General features: G+C 35.5%; 3 protein-coding genes across 23 annotated transcripts in view; 2 read left to right on the forward strand and 1 right to left on the reverse strand.

The window, feature by feature from the left end:
* The window catches only part of LOC127952781 (galactose-specific lectin nattectin-like), a 166,268-nt gene that overhangs the window by 104,467 nt on the left and 37,955 nt on the right, over positions 1-23,846 (reverse strand). For 2 of the 10 annotated variants that reach the window (XM_052551546.1, XM_052551540.1), the window contains exons 2-6: positions 4,703-4,792; positions 4,519-4,548; positions 4,356-4,385; positions 4,084-4,113; positions 3,789-3,812 (exon numbers count right to left, since the gene is read on the reverse strand). The exons of 6 other annotated variants lie outside the window; for them this stretch is intronic. In XM_052551546.1, the coding sequence (XP_052407506.1) occupies positions 3,789-3,812; positions 4,084-4,113; positions 4,356-4,385; positions 4,519-4,548; positions 4,703-4,760 (172 nt within the window). In that variant the 5' untranslated portion in view covers positions 4,761-4,792. Of the gene's footprint in view, positions 1-2,268; positions 2,752-2,965; positions 3,078-3,388; positions 3,524-3,618; positions 3,702-3,788; positions 3,813-4,083; positions 4,114-4,355; positions 4,386-4,518; positions 4,549-4,702; positions 4,793-5,046; positions 5,346-23,846 lie in introns of those variants that run through there. 2 more of the 10 variants (XM_052551537.1, XM_052551545.1) reach the window with 2 other exon arrangements.
* Positions 1-23,846, forward strand: part of LOC127952778 (galactose-specific lectin nattectin-like) — a 58,981-nt gene that overhangs the window by 34,128 nt on the left and 1,007 nt on the right. Inside the window, exon 8 of one of the 2 annotated variants that reach the window (XM_052551529.1) lies at positions 23,599-23,733. The exons of the other annotated variant lie outside the window; for it this stretch is intronic. Coding sequence (XP_052407489.1) covers positions 23,599-23,733 — 135 coding nt within the window. The remainder of the gene's footprint in view (positions 1-23,598; positions 23,734-23,846) is intronic. 2 annotated transcript variants of the gene reach the window in all.
* LOC127952777 (galactose-specific lectin nattectin-like) overlaps positions 21,372-23,846 on the forward strand; it is a 62,949-nt gene continuing 60,474 nt past the window's right edge. For 2 of the 11 annotated variants that reach the window (XM_052551520.1, XM_052551519.1), the window contains exons 1-3: positions 21,373-21,651; positions 21,914-22,003; positions 22,159-22,188. In XM_052551520.1, coding sequence (XP_052407480.1) covers positions 21,946-22,003; positions 22,159-22,188 — 88 coding nt within the window. In that variant the 5' untranslated portion in view covers positions 21,373-21,651; positions 21,914-21,945. Of the gene's footprint in view, positions 21,652-21,913; positions 22,004-22,158; positions 22,189-22,319; positions 22,350-22,613; positions 22,644-23,309; positions 23,334-23,420; positions 23,504-23,846 lie in introns of all 11 variants that reach the window. The other 9 variants (XM_052551524.1, XM_052551516.1, XM_052551521.1 and 6 more) reach the window with 9 other exon arrangements.

Genomic DNA, 23,846 nt, shown 5'->3' on the forward strand with positions numbered 1-23,846 from the left:
GAATGATTTTCTTTTGTCAATATGTCTAGCTATGAAGCTCCTGCTTTTTTTAGCAGGTGGGGCTTTTTATGAATGGGACATAGCTTATCAAGACTTTTCATAATCTTCTCTCCAGAGCTACACTGGATAGTCATAGAATCTTGCGAAAAATCTGTTTTGTGAACAGTCACAGAAGCTCTGTTGCCACTTCTTGTGTATTTCTAAATTTTCAAGCCTTGGTTGCTGCAGGATGTAAAGGCAAAACTGGGATCGTTTTTCACTCGTGCCGGTTGTCTTACAAAGCTGGAGAAGTAATGAAAAGGTGGAAATGCGACTCCATTGTCATCCTTATATTTGGATCCTGTGGCTACCCATTTCTCTTGCAAGCTGTAAGGTAATTTCTCCACCATGGGATTAACTCCACGAGCTGTGTCCAAATATGACAAGCCAGGTAAATATCCTCCCTCTTTTGCGCACTCTATCTCCTGAAGAATGTCACCTAACTCCCTTAGCCCAACATTATCTTTGTTGGTGAGTTTAGGGAAATCTTTTCAGCAGAGCATGTTGTACTGCTTCTGATGACCCATAACATTCTTCTAGTCTTTCCCAGACTACGTCGAGTGCTGCTGTTGGGTCGAACACATGCACAGAGTGAATCCTCTTTGCTTGCTCTGCAGACTCCTTACCAAGCCATTTTGTTATCAAATCCAGTTCTTCCCTCGATGAAAGGTTTAGATCTTGGATGGCACTTTGGGATAAAGGCTTCCTTTGAGGATGAAATGACTCTCTTGCAGGTTCCGGGTAGTAAAGTTTGTCAACTTCATCTTTTTTTTTTTGGTGGTTGTTTGACATGAGCTTTTCTGCTTTCAACATCTCTGTTTTTCTCATAATGATGAATATCTGCGTCCTTCATGGTTATTTCACACTGCGCACGCGCCACCTTGTGGCAGACTAGTGGATCAACCTTCAATGCAAATTGTGCTTTTGAGGGTTGCCTGACATATTCAGAGGTGCATTTGAGCTGAACTGATAAGTAACTCTAATAACTCTGCACTAAGTTCAATCTTGATAGACTTGTCATCTCTTTCATATGCATCTGCTTCTGCTGTTGCAGCAGCAACAGCCTTCTGACTTTTTAAGATATGGAGACTTGCTTCAAGGTCAGCTTTTCTTTATAATTCTGGCTTCTTCTTCTGCAAAGAGAAGTTTAGCACGGGCAGCCTAGTTGTGGAAGATCCACTTGACTATCTTGAAGCATGTGACTGTACTGACTTTGCACATGCTTCAGCACTTTGAGTAGCTTTTTGCAGTTTTTAACACTCCTATTCTGTGGAGATGACTAGTACTGCTTGCCATTGTTTCTGCACATAACCTTGTTCAGTTGTGCCCGCCGTGCGCTTGACCTTTTACTATACTGTCCTTGCAATGAGTTGCTTCTTCAAAGCTCGACAATTAGCTAACAGTGTAAAGTTCTTCCGGAAAAAAAACAAGGCATAACTTTACTTGAGTTCCACAAAGAAACTTTACTTTTCTTATTGTACTGTAAAACTGTAACAGAGTAAAAGACAAACAGAAATGAGCTCAAACCAATACAGATACCTAAAGTACACAACTTACAGCAACAGAAATGCTGAGTCAAAACTAATAGCCATGCTAACCATCAGTTTAGTCATTTGATTTATTTCTCAATTTGATAACATGACATGCTGAACAACATTAAACATTAAAAATGTATATAAAACATAAATACTGTATATACTCCTAAACCAGGTCTTTGTTTACAATGATGTTTTAGATATAATATTTTTTCAAATAGTAGGAGTGCTATTGAAGTACTACTTTCCAAAGATATTTTCCAAGACGAGGACATAAGGAGTGCAGTTAACTGCAACTCGAGAAATTCGTCAAGATGAAGGAAACAACATTAGAAGCTGCCATCTCACACCAGTCCAGTTTTGGGGCGTTAAAAAAATGAAAGCATCTCCTTAATGTGGACCAATCACCGTCACGGGTTACTCTATGAAGAATTCTGTATTTGTATTGCTTCTGCTTATATAAGCTTTGTAATTTCATGAAATAGACTGTTTGACAAAAAACATCTTTCTTTGGCACACTCCTCTGGTTTGTTTTATAACAACTCGATTAGCAAATGTTTCTATTTATTTCCTCTAATAACATAATGGCATGAAAAAAACAAAGCAGATCCAAAGTTTACCGAAAATCTTCAGGAATTTCATTCAGAAAATTCACATCTGATGCGTGGAACGAGACAAAAACCCACAGAAACAATTAAATGCAACTGCTTGATATTTATTGAGTTGTTCTTGCACATTAGTAAAGAAATTAGGGAGAATTAGTTAAAGGACCAATTGACAAAAAAAATTAAAAACTGATTACAAACTTGTAGCCTTTCACTTCACAAGACATTAATTGATGGACTGGAGTCGTGTGGACTATTGTGATGTCTTCATGATCAGCTGTTTGAGCTTTCATTCTGATGGCACCCATTCACTGCAGATGATCTCCATCAATAAGCAAATTATGTAAAGTTTTATTTCTTTAGATCTGTTCTGATGAAGAACTAATCTTTATCTTGGATCGACTGAGGGTAAGCGATGTTTCAAATTTGTCATTTTTTTGTCAACTATTCCTTTAATGCAAGACAATAAGACATTCACAATTTTACATTTAACTTAAATGCTCGAGAGTATTTCTTCACACACACATAAGGCTTTTTAACATGACAGGGGTTGTCATTCCAGTTGCTCGAGGCTATAGCAGGAAGGAAAAAAGTTTATTATTGTTACAGTATAATTATTCTGATCAAATGTAATGAATCTTAAGGTAATACAGCCAATTCTATTCCTTTACCATTTCATAAACATTAAGTGAATTTAAAATACAGTTCTACATTCGGCTGGTTATTGGATAAAAATAACAAAGATATAAATAGTGATGATATTTCATAAACATTTAAAACACTCACGTTGATAGTTCATCATAAGACAGTGCTCGTTTCTATTGGTATTGTCAGGTTGTGAAGGAGCCCATATCTCTTGGTCCAGTTTTGATCCATCACTCCACAGCCATGTTCCTTCCTGTGAACAGAACACCATAAAGGACACTCCGTTTCCATCACACACCTACATGGCATTATTTGATATTCATTAATATAAAAAAACATGTTCACACCAACCATTTGGATCACAAGCTCATGATGTTAACGCATCAAAAACATGTTTGTGTTTCTCTATAGAAACCAGTAGACCTACCATGCCAAACATATCAGCTGTATCCTAATCTTACTTTTTATTCTATGACATAACTCAAAAACAACTACAATATACAAAAGAAAAAGAAAAAGAATGGCCATTGACAAGTACGCTAAACAAATGTAAAACAAACATACTGAAACAGCGTCATAGCCTCCTATCCAGGCCTGAGTTGCAGCTTGAGTTTGAGATTTAATCATGAACTGTACGAAGATGTACTCCTCATAACTGTGTACAGAGGCCAGGTTCCCATCGTAGCCCAAACACTGTTTCTAAAGAGAGTAGGACATAAAAACTATTGTTAACTAACTGAAAATTTCAAGACTTAGAAATGAAGGAATCCCTATGATAAGATGGCATCTCATACCTCTGCATCAATCCAGGAAAGCTGAAAGTTAAAAAAGCGGAAGCATCTACCTTCATATGCAGACCATCCACTTTCACAGGTTGCTGTAAGAAAGATAGGTGAGTATTATTGCTGCCTTAAACCTTTAGTATTTTCATTAAACTGAGATCCGATTTATATTGTATACGCACCTTGTCTGACCAGGGTACAGGTCCCTGTTTAAAATGTGTGAATAGCACGAAGAAATAAACAGAACAAAGATACAAATTAATCAATGTTTAAGTTTGTAATTGTCCAGTTACAGAGACCATATAATCAAATGTAAAATAGCATTGCATAGTCTTCACTTTATGAATGAAAAAGAGTTTGAGCTCTCTCCACATCCGTGGGTCCCTATGATCATCACCACCATTAACCCCACCAGTGACGACCTGCTTTTAACACTACAACTAGACAGAACAAATGTAACACACTAAAATATCTCACCATTGCTTCTGCAATTAAGAGGTGCTGCCTCTGAAATAATAAAAGAAAAAGAATATATATATATATATATATATATATATATATATATATATATATATATTAAACATTTTAATAATCAGATTACAATTTTATGTCCAAGTCCAAACTAACAGGCTGTGGGATTTGAGGTAAACTGAATAAATTAAAAACTGGGCCACGTACACTTCACAACAATTACCTGAAGCACTCAGAGCAAAAGAACAGAACAAATGTAACACACTAAAATATCTCACCATCGCTTATGCCAGTAAGAAGTGCTGTCTCTGAAATAATAAAAGAAAAAGAATGGATATATATATTAAACATTTTAATAATCAGATTAAAATGTTATGTCTAAATCCAAATTAACAGAGCAGAACAAATGTAACACACTAAAAGACAACATCAATATCTTACCATTGCTTGTGCCATTAAGAGGTGTTGCCTCTGAAATAATCAAAGAAAATTAAATGTGTGTGTGTATTAAACATTGTAATAATCAGATTACAATTTTATGTCTAAGTCCAAACTAACAGTCAGTGGGATTTGAGGTAAACCACATGAATAGAAATCTGGGCCACATACACTTCACAACAATTACCTGAAGCATCCAGAGCAAAGAGCAGAAAGAAAGACAGACAAAGAGGCCAGACTGCCATTGTTCCTGAAATCAACCAGTTCTACTGCACACCTGACAAAACATGAAGACAGAACAGTTTTTATTCATTATTAACCTGTTCTCAATATCCACATTCCAATATTGCCAGCTGTACAAGAGCCTTGTGCGTCACTATGAAGAGGATATATATATATATATATATATATATATATATATATATATATATATATATATATATATATACGCATTTCAAATTATCCATTGACTCAAGCCACACTTTTATGAAACAGTAAAGTGTAAAGTTTTGAACGGCTGAAAAACCTCACCCTCTATGAAGTTAGTCACGTCCAAGTCGTCTGTTGCTCTCTGCAGAACAACAAATGCTTGACTCTTCAAAACCAGATCATGACTCCCCTCTTTTTATTTGGTTCATACACAGAGGAGACTGCTGTCTGATTGGTTCCTGTCTCCAAAACCCACAACAAATCCTTATCTTACACCTAATCCCACACAGGAAAACCAGGAGAGTTATGATAAGAAATCAGATTTCAACACCACACATTACATAACCTAAAATCAATACAAACATTTACTTGACTTGGTTATTTTATAACATTGTGTTAATAATGACTCTCTAGTGTTGTGGAAGTTGTCAAATTTGACATTTCATTTGGTCACTGTCCCTATGTTTATAGGCATTATTCACAGCTATAGCAAGAATGGAAAAGGGTTTTGTCTGTAATACTACATTGAGATCAGGAGAGAGATGAAGAACATACATCACGTGGGGAGTACATATTCACGTTGTGCTGTGGGGCTCCTTGACCTCATCAAAACTATTCATTAGTTCCTCAAATGTTCATTTCCGTTACCTAACAGATTGGTGAGTTTTATTCTGTCGAAGGAAAAAAACTGAAACTCAGGATTCTATTTATATTCTATATCTTGGAATTTTCTTATGCCTCTGTAATAACTGGACAACATACAAACATACTGATAGAAAATAGTGATTGAGAAAAACATTTTCACTTTGCTGTCCACAATGAATGCCAAGACAGTGCAAAACTATACACACACATACATATAGAATAATTGACGACGGGCTGTTGAATTATTATAAAAAATAATTATATATGAAAAAATATAAATTTAGACTATGTGTATCTATATACACGAGTATAGAGTAGGAATATAGAATGTGACAAATAGAAATATAGACTATGTATATTTGTACATGCAAATGTACAGTATTAACAATAAAAAACAAATAGTGCAGTAATGTGCAAATTGAGTTCAACTACGTGATAACAATAGCAGCAGTAATAGTAACAGATTTGAGATGAGGCTACATGAGTAATCTGTAATGTAATCAATAATCTTTACTTAATATCCTAATGATTTTTGTCATAAAAGAAGAATCTAAGATTTTGACCCATACAATGTGTTTTTATTTTCTTCAGCTATTGCTAAAAATATATACCCTTAAGAATTAAGACTGGTTTTGTGCTCCAGGGTCACAAATTATCGATCTGCTATTTATGTTGCTGCTTTTTCATCTGAGATTACATTTTAAAAAGTATTTAATCCGAGAGCTTTCAAGCTACAACCACCAAACTTGGGATGGAATTATTTTTTTTAACTGGTCGAACTTACAATTTTCATTAAACAGATGATCATAGCTATGAAAAGTCCCACAGACTTTCATTAAGGGGGTTGACACTTTTGTACAGTAAGACGTATAGTGTGTTTAGAAAAGCTTAATGATCATCCTAGGACAACATGCTAATTCATTTTAGCAAACATGTTAATCATGCTAAAAACCATAGATGTGTAGAGTTAGATTCCCAAGATGGCGGACAGACAAGTGTCTGGAGCAGTCGAATGCGGCATCTACTTATACATATCTATGGTAACAACATGTTAGAAATGTGTTAAATCATGCTATAAACATGCTAATGACATGCTAACAACACATTAATTATGCTAGGAAAATGATTAACAATATGTTGATGCTAGAAACATGCTAGCAATATGTTAATGTTAGAAACATGTTATTCATGTTAACATGCTAATCGTGCTAAGACATGCTAATCATGCTAATAATGTGTTAAATCATGCTAGTATCATGCTAACAACATCTATCTAAACTTTCAAACTTCAGCATTGGCAACTGCTTCAAACTCTCAGACAAGGCTATTTTTAAAACCCAATTTCAAAGTTCATTTGCAAACTTGACTCATCTAGTTTGGTTTAGCAATGTATTATGCACAAACATGAGCAATGTGGAATCAATGTTTGTACATGACCAAGTTTATCCTCTTTGGCTCGTCAGACTTTTTGAAGAAACACTTAAAAAGTAAACGGTGTTGAACAGCAAATTGATGCAGATGTCTCACACATCCTGATTTTGCTGAGTTAGATGTCTTCCTAGGTCAACATATTTTGTTGACCCTGGAACAACATTTTAATCCAGAGATGTAGTCTTGACCATATCTGTCATGAGTCCGGACCCAGTGTTTTTCTCCAACGGCGAAATCTTCGAGCAGCTAGAGAACTAGAGATATTGCAAACATGGAGGAAAACTGTACTAGGTAGGGTTGTGGAGTTACATCATAGTATGAGATTATATACTCAGAAAAAAGGCTCAAATATATTTGATATATCATGATATTCATACAATAATAATGTATCAAACAACTGCATTTGTTGTTGTTATTTATAAGCTTTAGGGATGAGATTTAAATTAGCAAGAAAAATAGGAATACAAAGGAGATTTAAGACTGTGAATTTTGCACATAAAATAAAGAAATTAATCTGTCTTAAATCTACGTTATATTCATCTACATTTTGTTGAATTTAACTCCATTTGAACTCGTTTTAACATTTTTCCTGTGGTATATGGGGAGCAGTTGGGGGTGTGCCTTGAAAAATGTAGTATAAATAAATCAATAATTGCATAAACTGCATAAAACAATCATATACATTTTTGTTAACACTTTATATTACGGTTACATCTATTAGTTGCTTATTACTAATAGCTATGGCTTTTCTCTCAATTAACTCTTAATTTTCTGCTAATTAGTAGGATTAGGGTAGGATTAGGGGATGTAGAACAAGGCATTAATAAGTGCTCAATTAGCACTAATACATGACTAATATTCTAGTAATATACATGCTGATAAGCAACTAATAGATATAACTGTAAAATAAAGTGTAACCAAATTTTCAAAGAAAAAAGTAGGAGGATTTCACTATAAGCGTGATAAAGTGGGTCATGTAAACAGTGATTCAACATTGCTCATGTTTGAGCATGATGCATTGTTAAAACTAACTAGATGAGTCAAGTTTGCAAATGAACTTTGAACATTGATATAAAAAAACACCTGTCTGAAAGTTTGAAGCAGTTGCCTATGCTGAAGCTTCCGGCAGAACTATGTTGACCCTGGAACAACACTGTGATTAACCAATCAGATATGAAGAAACAGTTTATAACTTTTGTGAAGTTTAGGCTCAGGGTTAGGTTCTATATCAAGGTCAGTCACCTATAATTTCCTGATTTTATGTATTACTAATGATTAAGTATGAGGAAGATATGGTCATGGTGCGTTAGAGACGGCGTCATGAAAGAAACAGGGTCTGGGTGCAAATGCAGGGAAATTATCTTTTAATGAGAACAAAAATGGCAACAAGGCCAAAAACAAAACAGAAACAAATCACGGGGACAAGAGCAGACGCAGCCAAAAAGCAAAACACCAGTATACATGAACACTTACAAATCACAAATATAGCTGCAAGCAGCGATGTCTGGCTCAAGCCATCTGTGCAACGCCACCCCAGTGGCATCAGGAAAACTGTGTCCAGCGGGCATAAGCATTTACAGTAACCCTCTGACAATCAAGTTTTAAGGGATGCCGCAGTTAAAGGGTTAATCCGACCAATCTAGACTTTGAAATCACATACACAGAACAATATATTTAACTTTAGTAACACTTTATTTTAATATTTATAAAAAATATATAAGGTGTGCATTGTAGCTGACACCTATATGAACACATTACAATTGTTTTATGACTGCAAGTCTTTCTTCTCAAATGCTATTGAGCTTCAAATTTGCATTTGAGCCCATGTGAAAAAGTAGCATAATTTACATATGACTTACAGTTTGTTGTAATAAATATCAAACATTCAATTTAATTGTGCATTATAGCTGTCACCTAGATGAACAATTACAGTTGTTTTAATGACTGTAAGTCATTCTCTTCAAATGCTACTGACGTTAGAAAAGTGTATAACAATATCACATGTAACTTTAGAGACGGTCCCTAAATTTGAGACTCTCGAATGTCCAGTGTCAAGCCAACTTTATGCCTGTTTTTTTTCTTTAGTTTTCTTTTCTCTGTGCCGGATTGCTGATGTCCTATACCCAGGCATAGATGTCTATCCATCAATTACGAACATTCAGCCGCAAACATGAGGTCCGAGGGGTCGCGAGCGCGGATGGGAGAATGGCGCATGTTTTTTTTTTTTTTTTGGAGCAACTGGGATGGTGCCCCCTCTGGGAGTTGGTGCCCTACGAAGACTGCATACTCTGCATATAGGGAGCGGCGGTACTATCTGGAAGATATATTCCTCAAACCATCTTACAAGAGGAGGTGATGCTAATCCTTCAATAATCGCTCAAAAGCGGTTTCCTTTTATTGCATCTTGAAATAAATATTTCTGAATTCTGAATCAAACTGGGTTGTTTATTTATTTATTTATTTTATAAGACAACTGAGACTTTAATCTCCTTTGTAATATATGTGCTTTTAAACCAAGAACAATTTATTTATAGATGTATTACTGCTTAAAATGACTATTATTAAGGGAAAAGGCTTTATAATCATGAACTATTTACTAATGCTTAGCATTACAGTGTTACCAAATCCTTAAATAATGTATTAGTGTTTTGTAATGATTTTAATGACCTATAAGCATTTGTGAAATAGTTTTACTTGCATTGCAGCTTAATCTGTCAGTTTAGGGGTTTTACTGTTACATCCATTATATTAATAAATGTCATTTCACGTCACAGGTTGTCATAGGTCAGTATCAAATGAGTTTGAAATTATTATTTGCAGCACAAATAAGGATTCTTAGGATGTTTTTAAATCCCTAAAACTGTCAGAAAAGGATAAGGCCTAAGAGATTTCTTAAGCTGTAATGAAAGGGGAAAAAAACACCACCATTAGCAACAACAAAAACAATAAACATTTAAAATACTGATTTTTTTCCCCCCTGATGATCAAACAGATGATTAGGTCTCTCTCTTTCTCTCTCTCTCTCTCTCTCTCTGCCAGATATCCCCTCCCCTCCCTACAATTCACACACACTGTCAGTCCCCAAAAATGCAGTCAGTCACCAACCCCCTCACACTCCCCCTCCCTCTCCCCCTCCCTCTCCCCCTCCCTTCCCTCACACAGACAGAGTGGCCAGAGTGAGATCATGTCAGTTGAGAAGTCTGACAGTTTTTTAATTTTCTGTTATCCATACAGTGTTGTAAAGTCGTGAAACTATGCATATTTCCTCAGAATGATTTGATCTCTGTATGAAAAAATGCTTTGAAAAGTTTGGAAGCTGCAATTTAAAAATACAAGCCAATTAATGATTCCCTTTTTAGTTCTGTGTTTGTTTATTTGTATTTTTTTAATTTATTTTTTATTTTGGAAGATAACAGCCTTTAATCTCCTCAAAATAAATGTGCATATAAACTATGAACAATTTAATTATAGCTGTATTTATAAAATGCTTACTAAAATATTAATTTTGGGAGAAGGATATATAAAGCATGAACTGGCTATTTACTAATGCTTAGCTAGGAGTGCAGCTATTATGTTACAAATCCTTAAATAATTTAAAAGTGTTTTGTTATGATTTCATTAACCTTTAAGCATTTGTGAAATAGTTCTGCTTGCATCAGAGCTTAGTCTTCATCTGTGAGCTGAACAGTTTTACTGTTACATCCATGAGATTATGTAAATTCAAATAAATGTCATGTCACAGGGTTTCAGAGGTCAGTATCAAATAAGTTTGAAATTATTATTTGCAGCTAAAATAAGTATTTTTAGAATTTGTTTTTATCCCTGAAACTGTCAGAAAAGGATAAGGCCTAAGATATTTCTTAAGCTGAAATGAAAACAGCACAATTAGCAACAACAACAAAAAAATAACAATTTAAAATAATATTTTTTTCTGGTGATTATAGAGATGTTTAAGTCCCTCTCTCTCTCCCTGTCTTGTCTGGCACTCACCTCACACCTCACACCTCTCCCCCATTCACACTCACACACACACACACGCACACACACACACACACACACACACACACACACACACAGTCAGCACACATACATTCCTCAAACAGAGGGACAGAGTGAGTTAAGATGTCTGAAAGTTTTTTAATTTTCTTTTAATCATACAGTGCTGTAAAGTCATGAAACTATGCATATTTCCTCAGAATCACTGGTTTTCTAAATGAAAAATGTTTTTTAAAGGTTTGGAAGCTGCAATTTAAAAATACAGACGATTAATGTTTCACTTTTTACTGTTATTTCAAAAAATCACCACGACAAAACCGTTCAAGCTATCCAAAATTAATTCGCAATTTAAGTTCCTCAATGTTTTTTCTTAATGTAGACCAAGTTTGGTGTGTATAGTGTACTTCCCCTGGGAGGAGTATGCATTAATTCACAAAAGAAAATTCCCAAAAATCCATATTCAAGTCAAAATAGCCAACTTACTGTTGGTCGTAGCTTATGACTGCGAATTAGAAAGTTGTCCGTCTTGATAAGAACAATTTATGTACCAAGTTTGGTGTCTGTAGCTAAAACTAACCCCCCCACTTTTGACAAAAGGTGGCGCTATAGAGTGCCTATTGCACGCCCTTTTAAAAGCTTTTGCCATGGTCTAGCTATCTTTAATACTGATATCTGTTTCGAGTTTCATGTAAATCTGAGCTGTCACATATGTACGATCGGTATCATACAACGAACAAACCAATTAAGTTTGATCAAATTCAGCAAATGTATGTGGATGTTATTATACATTTCCTGTTTCTCATTTCTCGCCATAATTTCAACGCCTCGCCACGGGCAAACCGTTCAAATTCCAGAGCATGTGTTTTTCATAAAACCCTAAATAGCCAACTTCCTGTTGGGCGGAGCTTATGACATGCAGTGTGAAAGTTGTTTGGTTTGATGAGTTATATATATGTACCAAGTTTCATATGTATACGTGCAAGTATGCATGATATATGGCCATCGGTACTACAGGGGGCACTGTAGAGCCCCTGTGCCACGCCCATGTATCAGACTCTGCCCGGCCCTAATGGCCGCAGGTTCCAAGGTGTGTGCCAATTTTCAAGAGTTTTTGAGCATGTTAAGGACCCTAAAAGCCCCCGAAACCTTAGAAAAAAATTAGAAGAAAAAAAAAAAGAAAAAGAAAAAAAAAATAATCCTAAGGAAAACAATAGGGCTCTCGCCCCTCCAGGCTTGAGCCCTAATAATAATAAGAATAATCCTTAGAAGAACAATAAGGCTCTTCGCCCCTTCGGGCTTGAGCCCTAATAATAAATATAGCTTCAAGCAGCGATGGCGGGCTCAAGCCGTCAGTGCAACGCCACCTCGGTGGCATCAGGAAAACTGTGCCCAGTGGGCATAAGCATTTACAGTAACCCTCTGACAATCAAGTTTTAAGGGATACGGCAGTTAAAGGGTTAATCCGACCCATTTAGACTTTGAAACCACATACAGAACAATATATATAACTTAAGAAACACTTTATTTTAATATATATAAAAATGTATAAGGTGTGCATCGTAGCTGACACTTAATTGAACATATTACAATTGTTTTATGACTGCAAGTCTTTTTCCTTAAATGCTATTGAGCTTCAAATTTGCATATGACTTAGTTTGTTTTAATAAATATCAAAGATGCAATTTAATTGTCCATTATAGCTGTCACCTAGATGAACAATTACAGTTGTTTTTATGACTGTAAGTCATTCTCTTCAAATGCTACTGACGTTAGAAAAGTGTATAACAATATCACATGTATCTTTAGAGACGGTCCCTAAATTTGAGACTCTCGAATGTCCAGTGTCAAGCCAACTTTATGCCTGTTTTTTTTTTTTTTTTTTTTTTTACTTTATTTTACTTTTTTTTTTTTTCTCTGTGCTGGATTGCTGATGTCCTTTACCCCGGGCATAGATGTCCATCCATCAATTACGAACATTCATCAGCAAACATGAGGTGCGAACGGTCGCGAGCTCACATGGGAGAAAGACGCATGTTTTTTTGAGCTACTGGGATGGTGCCCCCTCTGGGAGTTGGTGCCCTACAAAGACTTCTGCATATAGGGAGTGGCGGTACTATCTGTAAGATATATTCCTCAAAACGTCGTACAAGAGCAGGTGATTCTAGTCTTTCAAGAATCTCTCAAAACCTATCTGTTCATAAAGCCTATATATAAAGTCTTAATATAGTATTCCACAATACGTTGTGCTATTCTAATATTATTGCTGTTATTTATTGACATAGTTATTTGCTGTTATTTTCTGTTTTAATATTGTTACTGTTGTTACTTGTTGTACAGTGACCCTAAGTGGTACGAAAGGCGCCTTAAATAAAATGCATTATTATTATTATTATTATTATTATTAGCTGTACACTTTAATATATATATATATATATATATATATATATATATATATATATATATATATATATATATATATATATATATATTAAAGTGTACAGTTTTCATTTATTGCATCTTGAAATAAATATTTCTGAGTTCTGTGTTTTTTTATTAATTTATTATTTTTTATTAATTTATTTTTTTAGGATGATTACAGCCTTTAATCTCCTCAAAATAAATGTGCATATAAACCATGAACAATTTAATTATAGCTGTATTTATAAAATGCTTACTGATGACTATTAATTTTAAGAGAAGGCTATATAAAGCATGAACTGACTATTTACTAATCCTAATTAATACTAATTTAAAGTGTAACCAAATCCTTAAATAATTTAAAAGTGTTTTGTTTTGATTTTATTGACCTATAATCATTTGTGAAATAGTTGTGCTTGCATTGCAGCTTAATCTGTCAGTTGAAGAGTTTCAATGTACATCCATGAGATTAATAAATGTCATGTCACGTCACAGGATGTCATTGTTCGGTATCAAATGAGTTTGAAATTATTATTTGCAGCACAAATAAGGATTCTTAGGATGTTTTTTTTTTTAAATCCCTAAAACTGTCAGAAAAGGATAAGGCCTAAGAGATTTCTTAACCTGTAATGAAAGGGAAAAAAATACCACGATTAGCAACAACAAAAACAATAACAATTTAAAATACTGATTTTTTTTTCTTCTGATGATTAAAGAGATGATTAGGTCAATTGCAATTTAAACATACAAGACAATTAATGTTTCCTTTTTTACTGTCATTTCAAAAAATCACCACGACAAAACCGTTCAAGCTAACCAAAATCCGTTCGCAATTTAAGTTCCTCAATGTGTTGGCATCATGTACACAAAGTTTGGTGTGTATAGTGTACTTCCCCTGTGAGGAGTATGCATTAATTCACAACTGTAATTCTCAAAAATATACATTCAAATCAAAATAGCCGACTTCCTGTTGGTCGTAGCTTATGACTGTGAATTAGAAAGTTGTCCGTCTTGATAAGAACAATATACGTACCGAGTTTCATGTAAATCTGAGGTTGTTATCTGCCTCAAAATCACCATAACAGAATATTCAAGTTTGACACATTGCCATGGCAACAATATATAAGATATCAATATCCCCACAACAGATTTACATCGGCCATGTTTTGTCATTATTCTGATGATAAGATGCTGAATTCAAAGCATTTTGAAAATTACTCAATTCCTGCTGCCAGTTGGTGGCGCTATAACGTTGACTCTTAATAGTCAGATATATACGATCGGTATCATACATCGAACAAACCGATGAACTCTGGCAATATATGTGGATTTTATTAGGCATTTCCTGTTTCAAATTTTTTTGCCCTAATTTCAACGCCATGCCACGGGCAAACCGTTCGAGATATCAAAAATCCCCTGGCAATTTTTCATCCACAATGTCTTGAGATCATGTTGACTGAGTTTGGAGGCAATCAAGTAAAAAACCTATGACAACTATATCAAATTCCAGAGCATGCTTTTTTTAAACAGCCCTGAATAGCTGACTTCCTGTTGAGCGGAGCCTAAGATATAGAGCGCAAAAGTTGTTCGGCTCAATGAGATCTATAAGTGTACCGAGTTTCACATAAATACATGCAAGTGTGTGTGAGCTATGGTTCAAGATTTCTAGCTGTGTTCCAGGGGGCGCTGTAGAGCACCTGTGCCACACCCAGGTCCCAATCTCTGCGGCGTCCTGATGACCGCAGATTCCAACGTGTGTGCAAATTTTCAAGAGTTTTTGAGCATGTTAAGGCCCCCCAAAAAGCCTGTTTAGTCGAAAAAAAAAAAAAAAAAAATTAGAGTAATCCTCAGAAAATCAATTAACATTAATCCACCCAGACAGAGTGGTGTGAGAGAGGAGAATATATTTGTCAGTGACAAAAGGGAACAGCTCTGTGTTTGAGTATGGGACAGGTGTGCTGAATTTGTGATCAAGTGTGTGTGTGTGTGTGCGTTACAAAGCTGTGCAGAGTGAAGGTAATGAGTCAAGAAGAATGGAAGTGGCGCCCTCCGGTGGTGAGAGGGAAAAACACCGGGTCCGGACTCATGACAGATATGGTCAAGACTACATCTCTGGATTAAAATGTTGTTCCAGGGTCAACAAAATATGTTGACCTAGGAAGACATCTAACTCAGCAAAATCAGGATGCGTGAGACATCTGCATCAATTTGCTTTTCAACACCGTTTACTTTTTAAGTGTTTCTTCAAAAAGTCTGACGAGCCAAAGAGGATAAACTTGGTCATGTACAAACATTGATTCCACATTGCTCATGTTTGTGCATAATACATTGCTAAACCAAACTAGATGAGTCAAGTTTGCAAATGAACTTTGAAATTGGGTTTTAAAAATAGCCTTGTCTGAAAGTTTGAAGCAGTTGCCAATGCTGAAGTTTGAAAGTTTAGATAGATGTTGTTAGCATGATACTAGCATGATTTAACACATTATTAGCATGATTAGCATGTCTTAGCACAATTAGCATGTTAACATGAATAACATGTTTCTAACATTAACATATTGCTAGCATGTTTCTAGCATCAACATATTGTTAATCATTTTCCTAGCATAATTAATGTGTTGTTATGAGGGGTGGCGCCACTCTTCTGTCTACAAATATGGCACATAGTCTTCGTGTTTATACTTGACTAACTGGGGCCCAGGTCAGGAAGCAGACAGACTGGCTAAACCGACCGTCTGCTAGCTGCCTCCCGTCACAGAGGTCAGTTAATTCTCAGCACATAGAGACTCTTTCACCTAGATATCACACTATACAGACTGTGTCTGTTCCCCGAGCTAGAAAATACAAAAAACATCCAAACCAAGTTAAGGTTAACAATTTAATTGAGGTTCAACAAATAAAAAACAAATGCAATATGGATAAACAAATGATAAAGATTGGCTTATTGAATATCAGATCCATTTCTACGAAAACACTTTTTGTAAATAATATGATAACTGATCATAATATAGATGTGCTCTGTTTGACAGAAACTTGGCTAAAACCTGATGAATACATTATTTTAAATGAGTCCACCCCCCAAGATTATTGTTATAAACACGAGCCGCGTCTAAAAGGCAAAGGGGGAGGAGTTGCTTCAATTTATAATAACGTTTTCAGGATTTCTCAGAGGGCAGGCTTCAAGTATAACTCGTTTGAAGTAATGGTGCTACATATAACATTATCCAGAGAAACAAATGTTAATGATAAATCCCCTGTTATGTTAGTACTGGCTACTGTATACAGGCCACCAGGGCACCATACAGACTTTATTAAAGAGTTTGGTGATTTTACAACCGAGTTAGTTCTGGCTGCAAATAAAGTCTTAATAGTTGGTGATTTTAATATCCATGTCGATAATGAAAAAGATGAATTGGGATCAGCATTTATAGACATTCTGAACTCTATTGGTGTTAGACAACATGTTTCAGGACCTACTCATTGTCGAAATCATACTCTAGATTTAATACTGTCACATGGAATTGATGTTGATAGTGTTGAAATTATTCAGCCAAGTGATGATATCTCAGATCATTATTTAGTTCTGTGTAAACTTCATATAGGCAAAATTGTAAATTCTACTTCTTGTTACAAGTATCGAAGAACCATCACTTCTACCACAAAAGACTGCTTTTTAAGTTATCTTCCTGATGTATCCGAATTCCTTAGCATATCCAAAACCTCAGAACAACTTGATGATGTAACAGAAACTATGGACTCTCTCTTTTCTAGCACTTTAAATACAGTTGCTCCTTTACGCTTAAGGAAGGTTAAGGAAAACAGTTTGACACCATGGTATAATGAGCATACTCGCACCCTAAAGAGAGCAGCCCGAAAAATGGAGCGCAGCTGGAGGAAAACAAAACTAGAGGTATTTCGTATTGCTTGGCGGGAAAGTAGCATATCCTACAGAAAAGCATTAAAAACTGCTAGATCTGATTACTTTACTTCTCTTTTAGAAGAAAACAAACATAACCCCAGGTATTTATTCAATACAGTGGCTAAATTAACGAAAAATAAAGCCTCAACAAGTGTTCACATTTCCCAACACCACAACAGTAATGACTTTATGAACTACTTTACTTCTAAAATCGATACTATTAGAGATAAAATTGCAACCATTCAGCCGTCAGCTACAGTATCACATCAGAAAGTGCACTATAGGCCCCCTGAGGAACAGTTCCACTCATTATCTACTATAGGAGAGGAAGAATTGTATAAACTTGTTAAATCATCTAAACTTACAACATGTATGTTAGACCCTATACCATCTAAGCTCTTAAAAGAGGTGCTTCCAGAAGTCATAGATCCTCTTCTGACTATTATTAATTCCTCATTGTCATTAGGATATGTCCCCAAAACCTTCAAACTGGCTGTTATTAAGCCTCTCATAAAAAAGCCACAACTTGACCCCAGAGAACTAGTTAATTATAGACCAATCTCGAATCTCCCTTTTCTGTCCAAGATACTAGAAAAGGTGGTATCCTCACAATTATATTCCTTCTTAGAGAAAAATGGTATATGTGAGGATTTCCAGTCAGGATTTAGACCGTATCATAGTACTGAAACTGCTCTCCTTAGAGTTACAAATGATCTGCTCTTATCATCTGATCGTGGGTGTATCTCTCTATTAGTTTTATTGGATCTTAGTGCTGCGTTTGACACAATTGACCACAACATTCTTTTGCATAGACTTGAACACTTTGTTGGCATCAGTGGAAGTGCATTAGCATGGTTTAAATCGTACTTATATGACCGCCATCAGTTCGTAGCAGTGAATGAAGATGTATCATATCGATCACAAGTGCAGTATGGAGTACCTCAAGGCTCAGTACTAGGGCCGCTACTCTTCACGCTTTATATGTTACCCTTGGGAGATAACATCAGGAAACATGGTGTTAGCTTTCACTGTTATGCTGATGATACGCAGCTTTATATTTCCTCGCAGCCCGGTGAAACACACCAATTTGAAAAACTAATGGAATGCATAGTCGATATAAAAAATTGGATGACGAGTAATTTCTTACTGCTAAATTCAGAAAAAACAGAGGTGTTAATCATAGGGCCTAAAAACTCTGCTTGTAATAACCTAGAACACTGTCTAAGACTTGATGGTTGCTCTGTCAATTCTTCGTCATCAGTTAGGAACCTAGGTGTGCTACTTGATCGCAATCTTTCCTTAGAAAGCCACGTTTCTAGCATTTGTAAAACTGCATTTTTCCATCTCAAAAATATATCTAAATTACGGCCTATGCTCTCAATGTCAAATGCAGAAATGTTAATCCATGCATTTATGACTTCAAGGTTAGACTATTGTAATGCTTTATTGGGTGGTTGTTCTGCACGCTTGGTAAACAAACTACAGCTAGTCCAAAATGCAGCAGCAAGAGTTCTTACTAGAACCAGGAAGTATGACCATATTAGCCCGGTCCTGTCCACACTGCACTGGCTCCCTATCAAACATTGTATAGATTTTAAAATATTGCTTATTACTTATAAAGCCCTGAATGGTTTAGCACCTCAGTATTTGAATGAGCTCCTTTTACATTATACTCCTCTACGTCCGCTACGTTCTCAAAACTCAGGCAATTTGATAATACCTAGAATATCAAAATCAACTGCGGGCGGCAGATCCTTTTCCTATTTGGCGCCTAAACTCTGGAATAACCTACCTAACATTGTTCGGGAGGCAGACACACTCTTGCAGTTTAAATCTAGATTAAAGACCCATCTCTTTAACCTGGCATACACATAACATACTAATATGCTTTTAATATCCAAATCCGTTAAAGGATTTTTAGGCTGCATTAATTAGGTAAACCGGAACCGGAAACACTTCACATAACACCGTACTTGCTACATCATTAGAAAAATGGCATCTACGCTAATATTTGTCTGTTTCTCTCTTGTTCCGAGGTCACCGTGGCCACCAGATCCAGTCTGTATCCAGATCAGAGGATCACTGCAGTCGCCCGGATCCAGTACGTATCCAGACCAGATGGTGGATCAGCACCTAGAAAGGATCTCTACTGCCCTGAAAGACAGCGGAGACCAGGACAACTAGAGCCCCAGATACAGATCCCCTGTAAAGACCTTGTCTCAGAGGAGCACCAGGACAAGACCACAGGAAACAGATGATTCTTCTGCACAATCTGACTTTGCTGCAGCCTGGAATTGAACTACTGGTTTCGTCTGGTCAGAGGAGAACTGACCCCCAACTGAGCCTGGTTTCTCCCAAGGTTTTTTTCTCCATTCTGTCACCGATGGAGTTTCGGTTCCTTGCCGCTGTCGCCTCTGGCTTGCTTAGTTGGGGTCACTTCATCTACAGCGATATCATTGACTTGATTGCAAATAAAAACAGACACTATTTAACTGAACAGAGATGACATCACTGAATTCAATGATGAACTGCCTTTAACTATCATTTTGCATTATTGAGACACTGTTTTCCAAATGAATGTCGTTCAGTTGCTTTGGCGCAATGTATTTTGTTTAAAGCACTATATAAATAAAGGTGATTGATTGATTGATTGATTGATTGTTAGCATGTCATTAGCATGTTTATAGCATGATTTAACACATTTCTAACATGTTGTTACCATAGATATGTATAAGTAGATGCCGCATTCGACTGCTCCAGACACTTAGTCATGTCCGCCATCTTGGGAATTTAACTCTATGCATCTATGGTTTTTAGCATGATTAACATGTTTGCTAGCATGAATTAGCATGTTGTCCTAGGATGATCATTAAGCTTTTCTAAACACACTATACGTCTTACTGTACAAAAGTATCAACCCCCTAATGAAAGTTTGTGGGACTTTTCATAGCTATGATCATCTGTTTAATGAAAATTGTAAGTTCGACCAGTTAGAAAAAATAATTCCATCCCAAGTTTGGTGGTTGTAGCTTGAAAGCTCTTGGATTAGATATGTTTTAAAATGTAATCTCAGATGAAAAGCAGCAATTTAAATAGCAGATCGATAATTTGTGACCCTGGAGCACAAAACCAGTCTTAATTCTTAAGGGTATATTTTTTTAGCAATAGCTGAAGAAAATAAAAAAACATTGTATGGGTCAAAATCTTAGATTTTTATTTTATGACAAAAATCATTAGGATATTAAGTAAAGATTATTGATTACATTACAGATTACTCATGTAGCCTCATCTCAAATCTGTTACTATTACTGCTGCTATTGTTATCACGTAGTTGAACTCAATTTGCACATTACTGCACTATTTGTTTTTTATTGTTAATACTGTACATTTGCATGTACAAATATACATAGTCTATATTTCTATTTGTCACATTCTATATTCCTACTCTATACTCGTGTATATAGATACACATAGTCTAAATTTATATTTTTTCATATATAATTATTTTTATAATAATTCAACTGCCCGTCGTCAATTATTCTATATGTATGTGTGTATATAGTTTTGCACTGTCTTGGCATTCATTGTGGACAGCAAAGTGAAAATGTTTTTCTCAATCACTATTTTCTATCAGTATGTTTGTATGTTGTCCAGTTATTACAGAGGCATAAAAAAATTCCAAGATATAGAATATAAATAGAATCCTGAGTTTCAGTTTTTTTCCTTCGACAGAATAAAACTCACCAATCTGTTAGGTAACGGAAATGAACATTTGAGGAACTAATGAATAGTTTTGATGAGGTCAAGGAGCCCCACAGCACAACGTGAATATGTACTCCCCACGTGATGTATGTTCTTCATCTCTCTCCTGATCTCAATGTAGTATTACAGACAAAACCCTTTTCCATTCTTGCTATAGCTGTGAATAATGCCTATAAACATAGGGACAGTGACCAAATGAAATGTCAAATTTGACAACTTCCACAACACTAGAGAGTCATTATTAACACAATGTTATAAAATAACCAAGTCAAGTAAATGTTTGTATTGATTTTAGGTTATGTAATGTGTGGTGTTGAAATCTGATTTCTTATCATAACTCTCCTGGTTTTCCTGTGTGGGATTAGGTGTAAGATAAGGATTTGTTGTGGGTTTTGGAGACAGGAACCAATCAGACAGCAGTCTCCTCTGTGTATGAACCAAATAAAAAGAGGGGAGTCATGATCTGGTTTTGAAGAGTCAAGCATTTGTTGTTCTGCAGAGAGCTACAGACGACTTGGACGTGACTAACTTCATAGAGGGTGAGGTTTTTCAGCCGTTCAAAACTTTACACTTTACTGTTTCATAAAAGTGTGGCTTGAGTCAATGGATAATTTGAAATGCTTATATATATATATATATATATATATATATATATATATATATATATATATATATATATATATATATATATCCTCTTCATAGTGACGCACAAGGCTCTTGTACAGCTGGCAATATTGGAATGTGGATATTGAGAACAGGTTAATAATGAATAAAAACTGTTCTGTCTTCATGTTTTGTCAGGTGTGCAGTAGAACTGGTTGATTTCAGGAACAATGGCAGTCTGGCCTCTTTGTCTGTCTTTCTTTCTGCTCTTTGCTCTGGATGCTTCAGGTAATTGTTGTGAAGTGTATGTGGCCCAGATTTCTATTCATGTGGTTTACCTCGAATCCCACAAACTGTTAGTTTGGACTTAGACATAAAATTGTAATCTGATTATTAAAATTTTTAATACACACACACATATAATTTTTCTTTGATTATTTCAGAGGCAACACCTCTTAATGGCACAAGCAATGGTAAGATATTGATGCTGTCTTTTAGTGTGTTACATTTGTTCTGCTCTGTTAATTTGGATTTAGACATAAAATTGTAATCTGATTATTAAAATGTTTAATATATAAATATTCTTTTTCTTTTATTATTTCAGAGACAGCACTTCTTACTGGCATAAGCGATGGTGAGATATTTTAGTGTGTTACATTTGTTCTGCTCTTTTGCTCTGAGTGCTACAGGTAATTGTTGTGAAGTGTATGTGGCCCAGTTTTTAATTTATTCAGTTTACCTCAAATCCCACAGCCTGTTAGTTTGGATTTAGACATAAAATTGTAATCTGATTATTAAAATGTTTTATATATATATATATATATATATATATATATATATATATATATATATATATATATATATATATACATACATTCTTTTTCTTTTATTATTTCAGAGGCAGCACCTCTTAATTGCAGAAGCGATGGTGAGATATTTTAGTGTGTTACATTTGTTCTGTCTAGTTGTAGTGTTAAAAGCAGGGTCATCGCTGGTGGGGTTAATGGTGGTGATGATCATAGGGACCCACGGATGTGGAGAGAGCTCAAACACCGAACTGAGTTCTCCATCTGCACCTGAGTGAACAAAAACATAAACTTACAAACACAAAAAGAGGTGAAAAGCTTAATTCAGCATCAGTGCGCTGTGTTCTGTGCACACAGAGAGCCACGTCTCAGCCCTTCAACACCAAATTGAGTTTTGGCTCTTCTTGCTCTTGAACGGACAAATGCATAAAATATTATGTTGTACCTGTCTTGGCGATCAGTTACCACTTAAGTGAATGTAAACAGTTGAGAAAGAAATCTGATGCATTTTCTCTTAAAGTGACTGCACCTAATTTAGCAGCTGCTGTCGATGTCCTGATGTTAATCCAAGAAATGTAATGAGAGAAAATCTCTCACTGCCCTTCACTAAATTACTTTGTCCTTTTAACAAAAATTCAACTCTTTTCATTTATAAAGTGAAGACTATGCAATGCTATTTTACATCTTATTATATGCTCTCTGTAACTGGACAATTGCAAACTTAAACATTGATTAATTTGTATCTTTGTTCTGTTTATTTCTTCGTGCTATTCACACATTTTAAACAGGGACCTGTACCCTGGTCAGACAAGGTGCGTATACAATATCAATCTGATCTCAGTTTAATGAAAATACTAAAGGTTTAAGGCAGCAATAATACTCACCTATCTTTCTTACAGCAACCTGTGAAAGTGGATGGTCTGCATATGAAGGTAGATGCTTCCGCTTTTTTAACTTTCAGCGTTCCTGGATTGAAGCAGAGGTATGAGATGCCATCTTATCATAGGGATTCCTTCATTTCTAAGTCTTGAAATTTTCAGTTAGTTAACAATAGTTTTTATGTCCTACTCTCTTTAGAAACAGTGTTTGGGCTACGATGGGAACCTGGCCTCTGTACACAGTTATGAGGAGTACATGTTCGTACAGTTCATGATTAAATCTCAAACTCAAGCTTCAACTCCGGCCTGGATAGGAGGCTATGACGCTGTTTCAGTATGTTTGTTTTACATTTGTTTAGCGTACTTGTCAATGGCCATTCTTTTTCTTTTTCTTTTGTATATTGTAGTTGTTTTTGAGTTATGTCATAGAATAAAAAGTAAGATTAG

The sequence above is a fragment of the Carassius gibelio genome, chromosome B3 (assembly GCF_023724105.1).
Source record: "Carassius gibelio isolate Cgi1373 ecotype wild population from Czech Republic chromosome B3, carGib1.2-hapl.c, whole genome shotgun sequence".
Classification (NCBI taxonomy): domain Eukaryota; kingdom Metazoa; phylum Chordata; class Actinopteri; order Cypriniformes; family Cyprinidae; genus Carassius; species Carassius gibelio.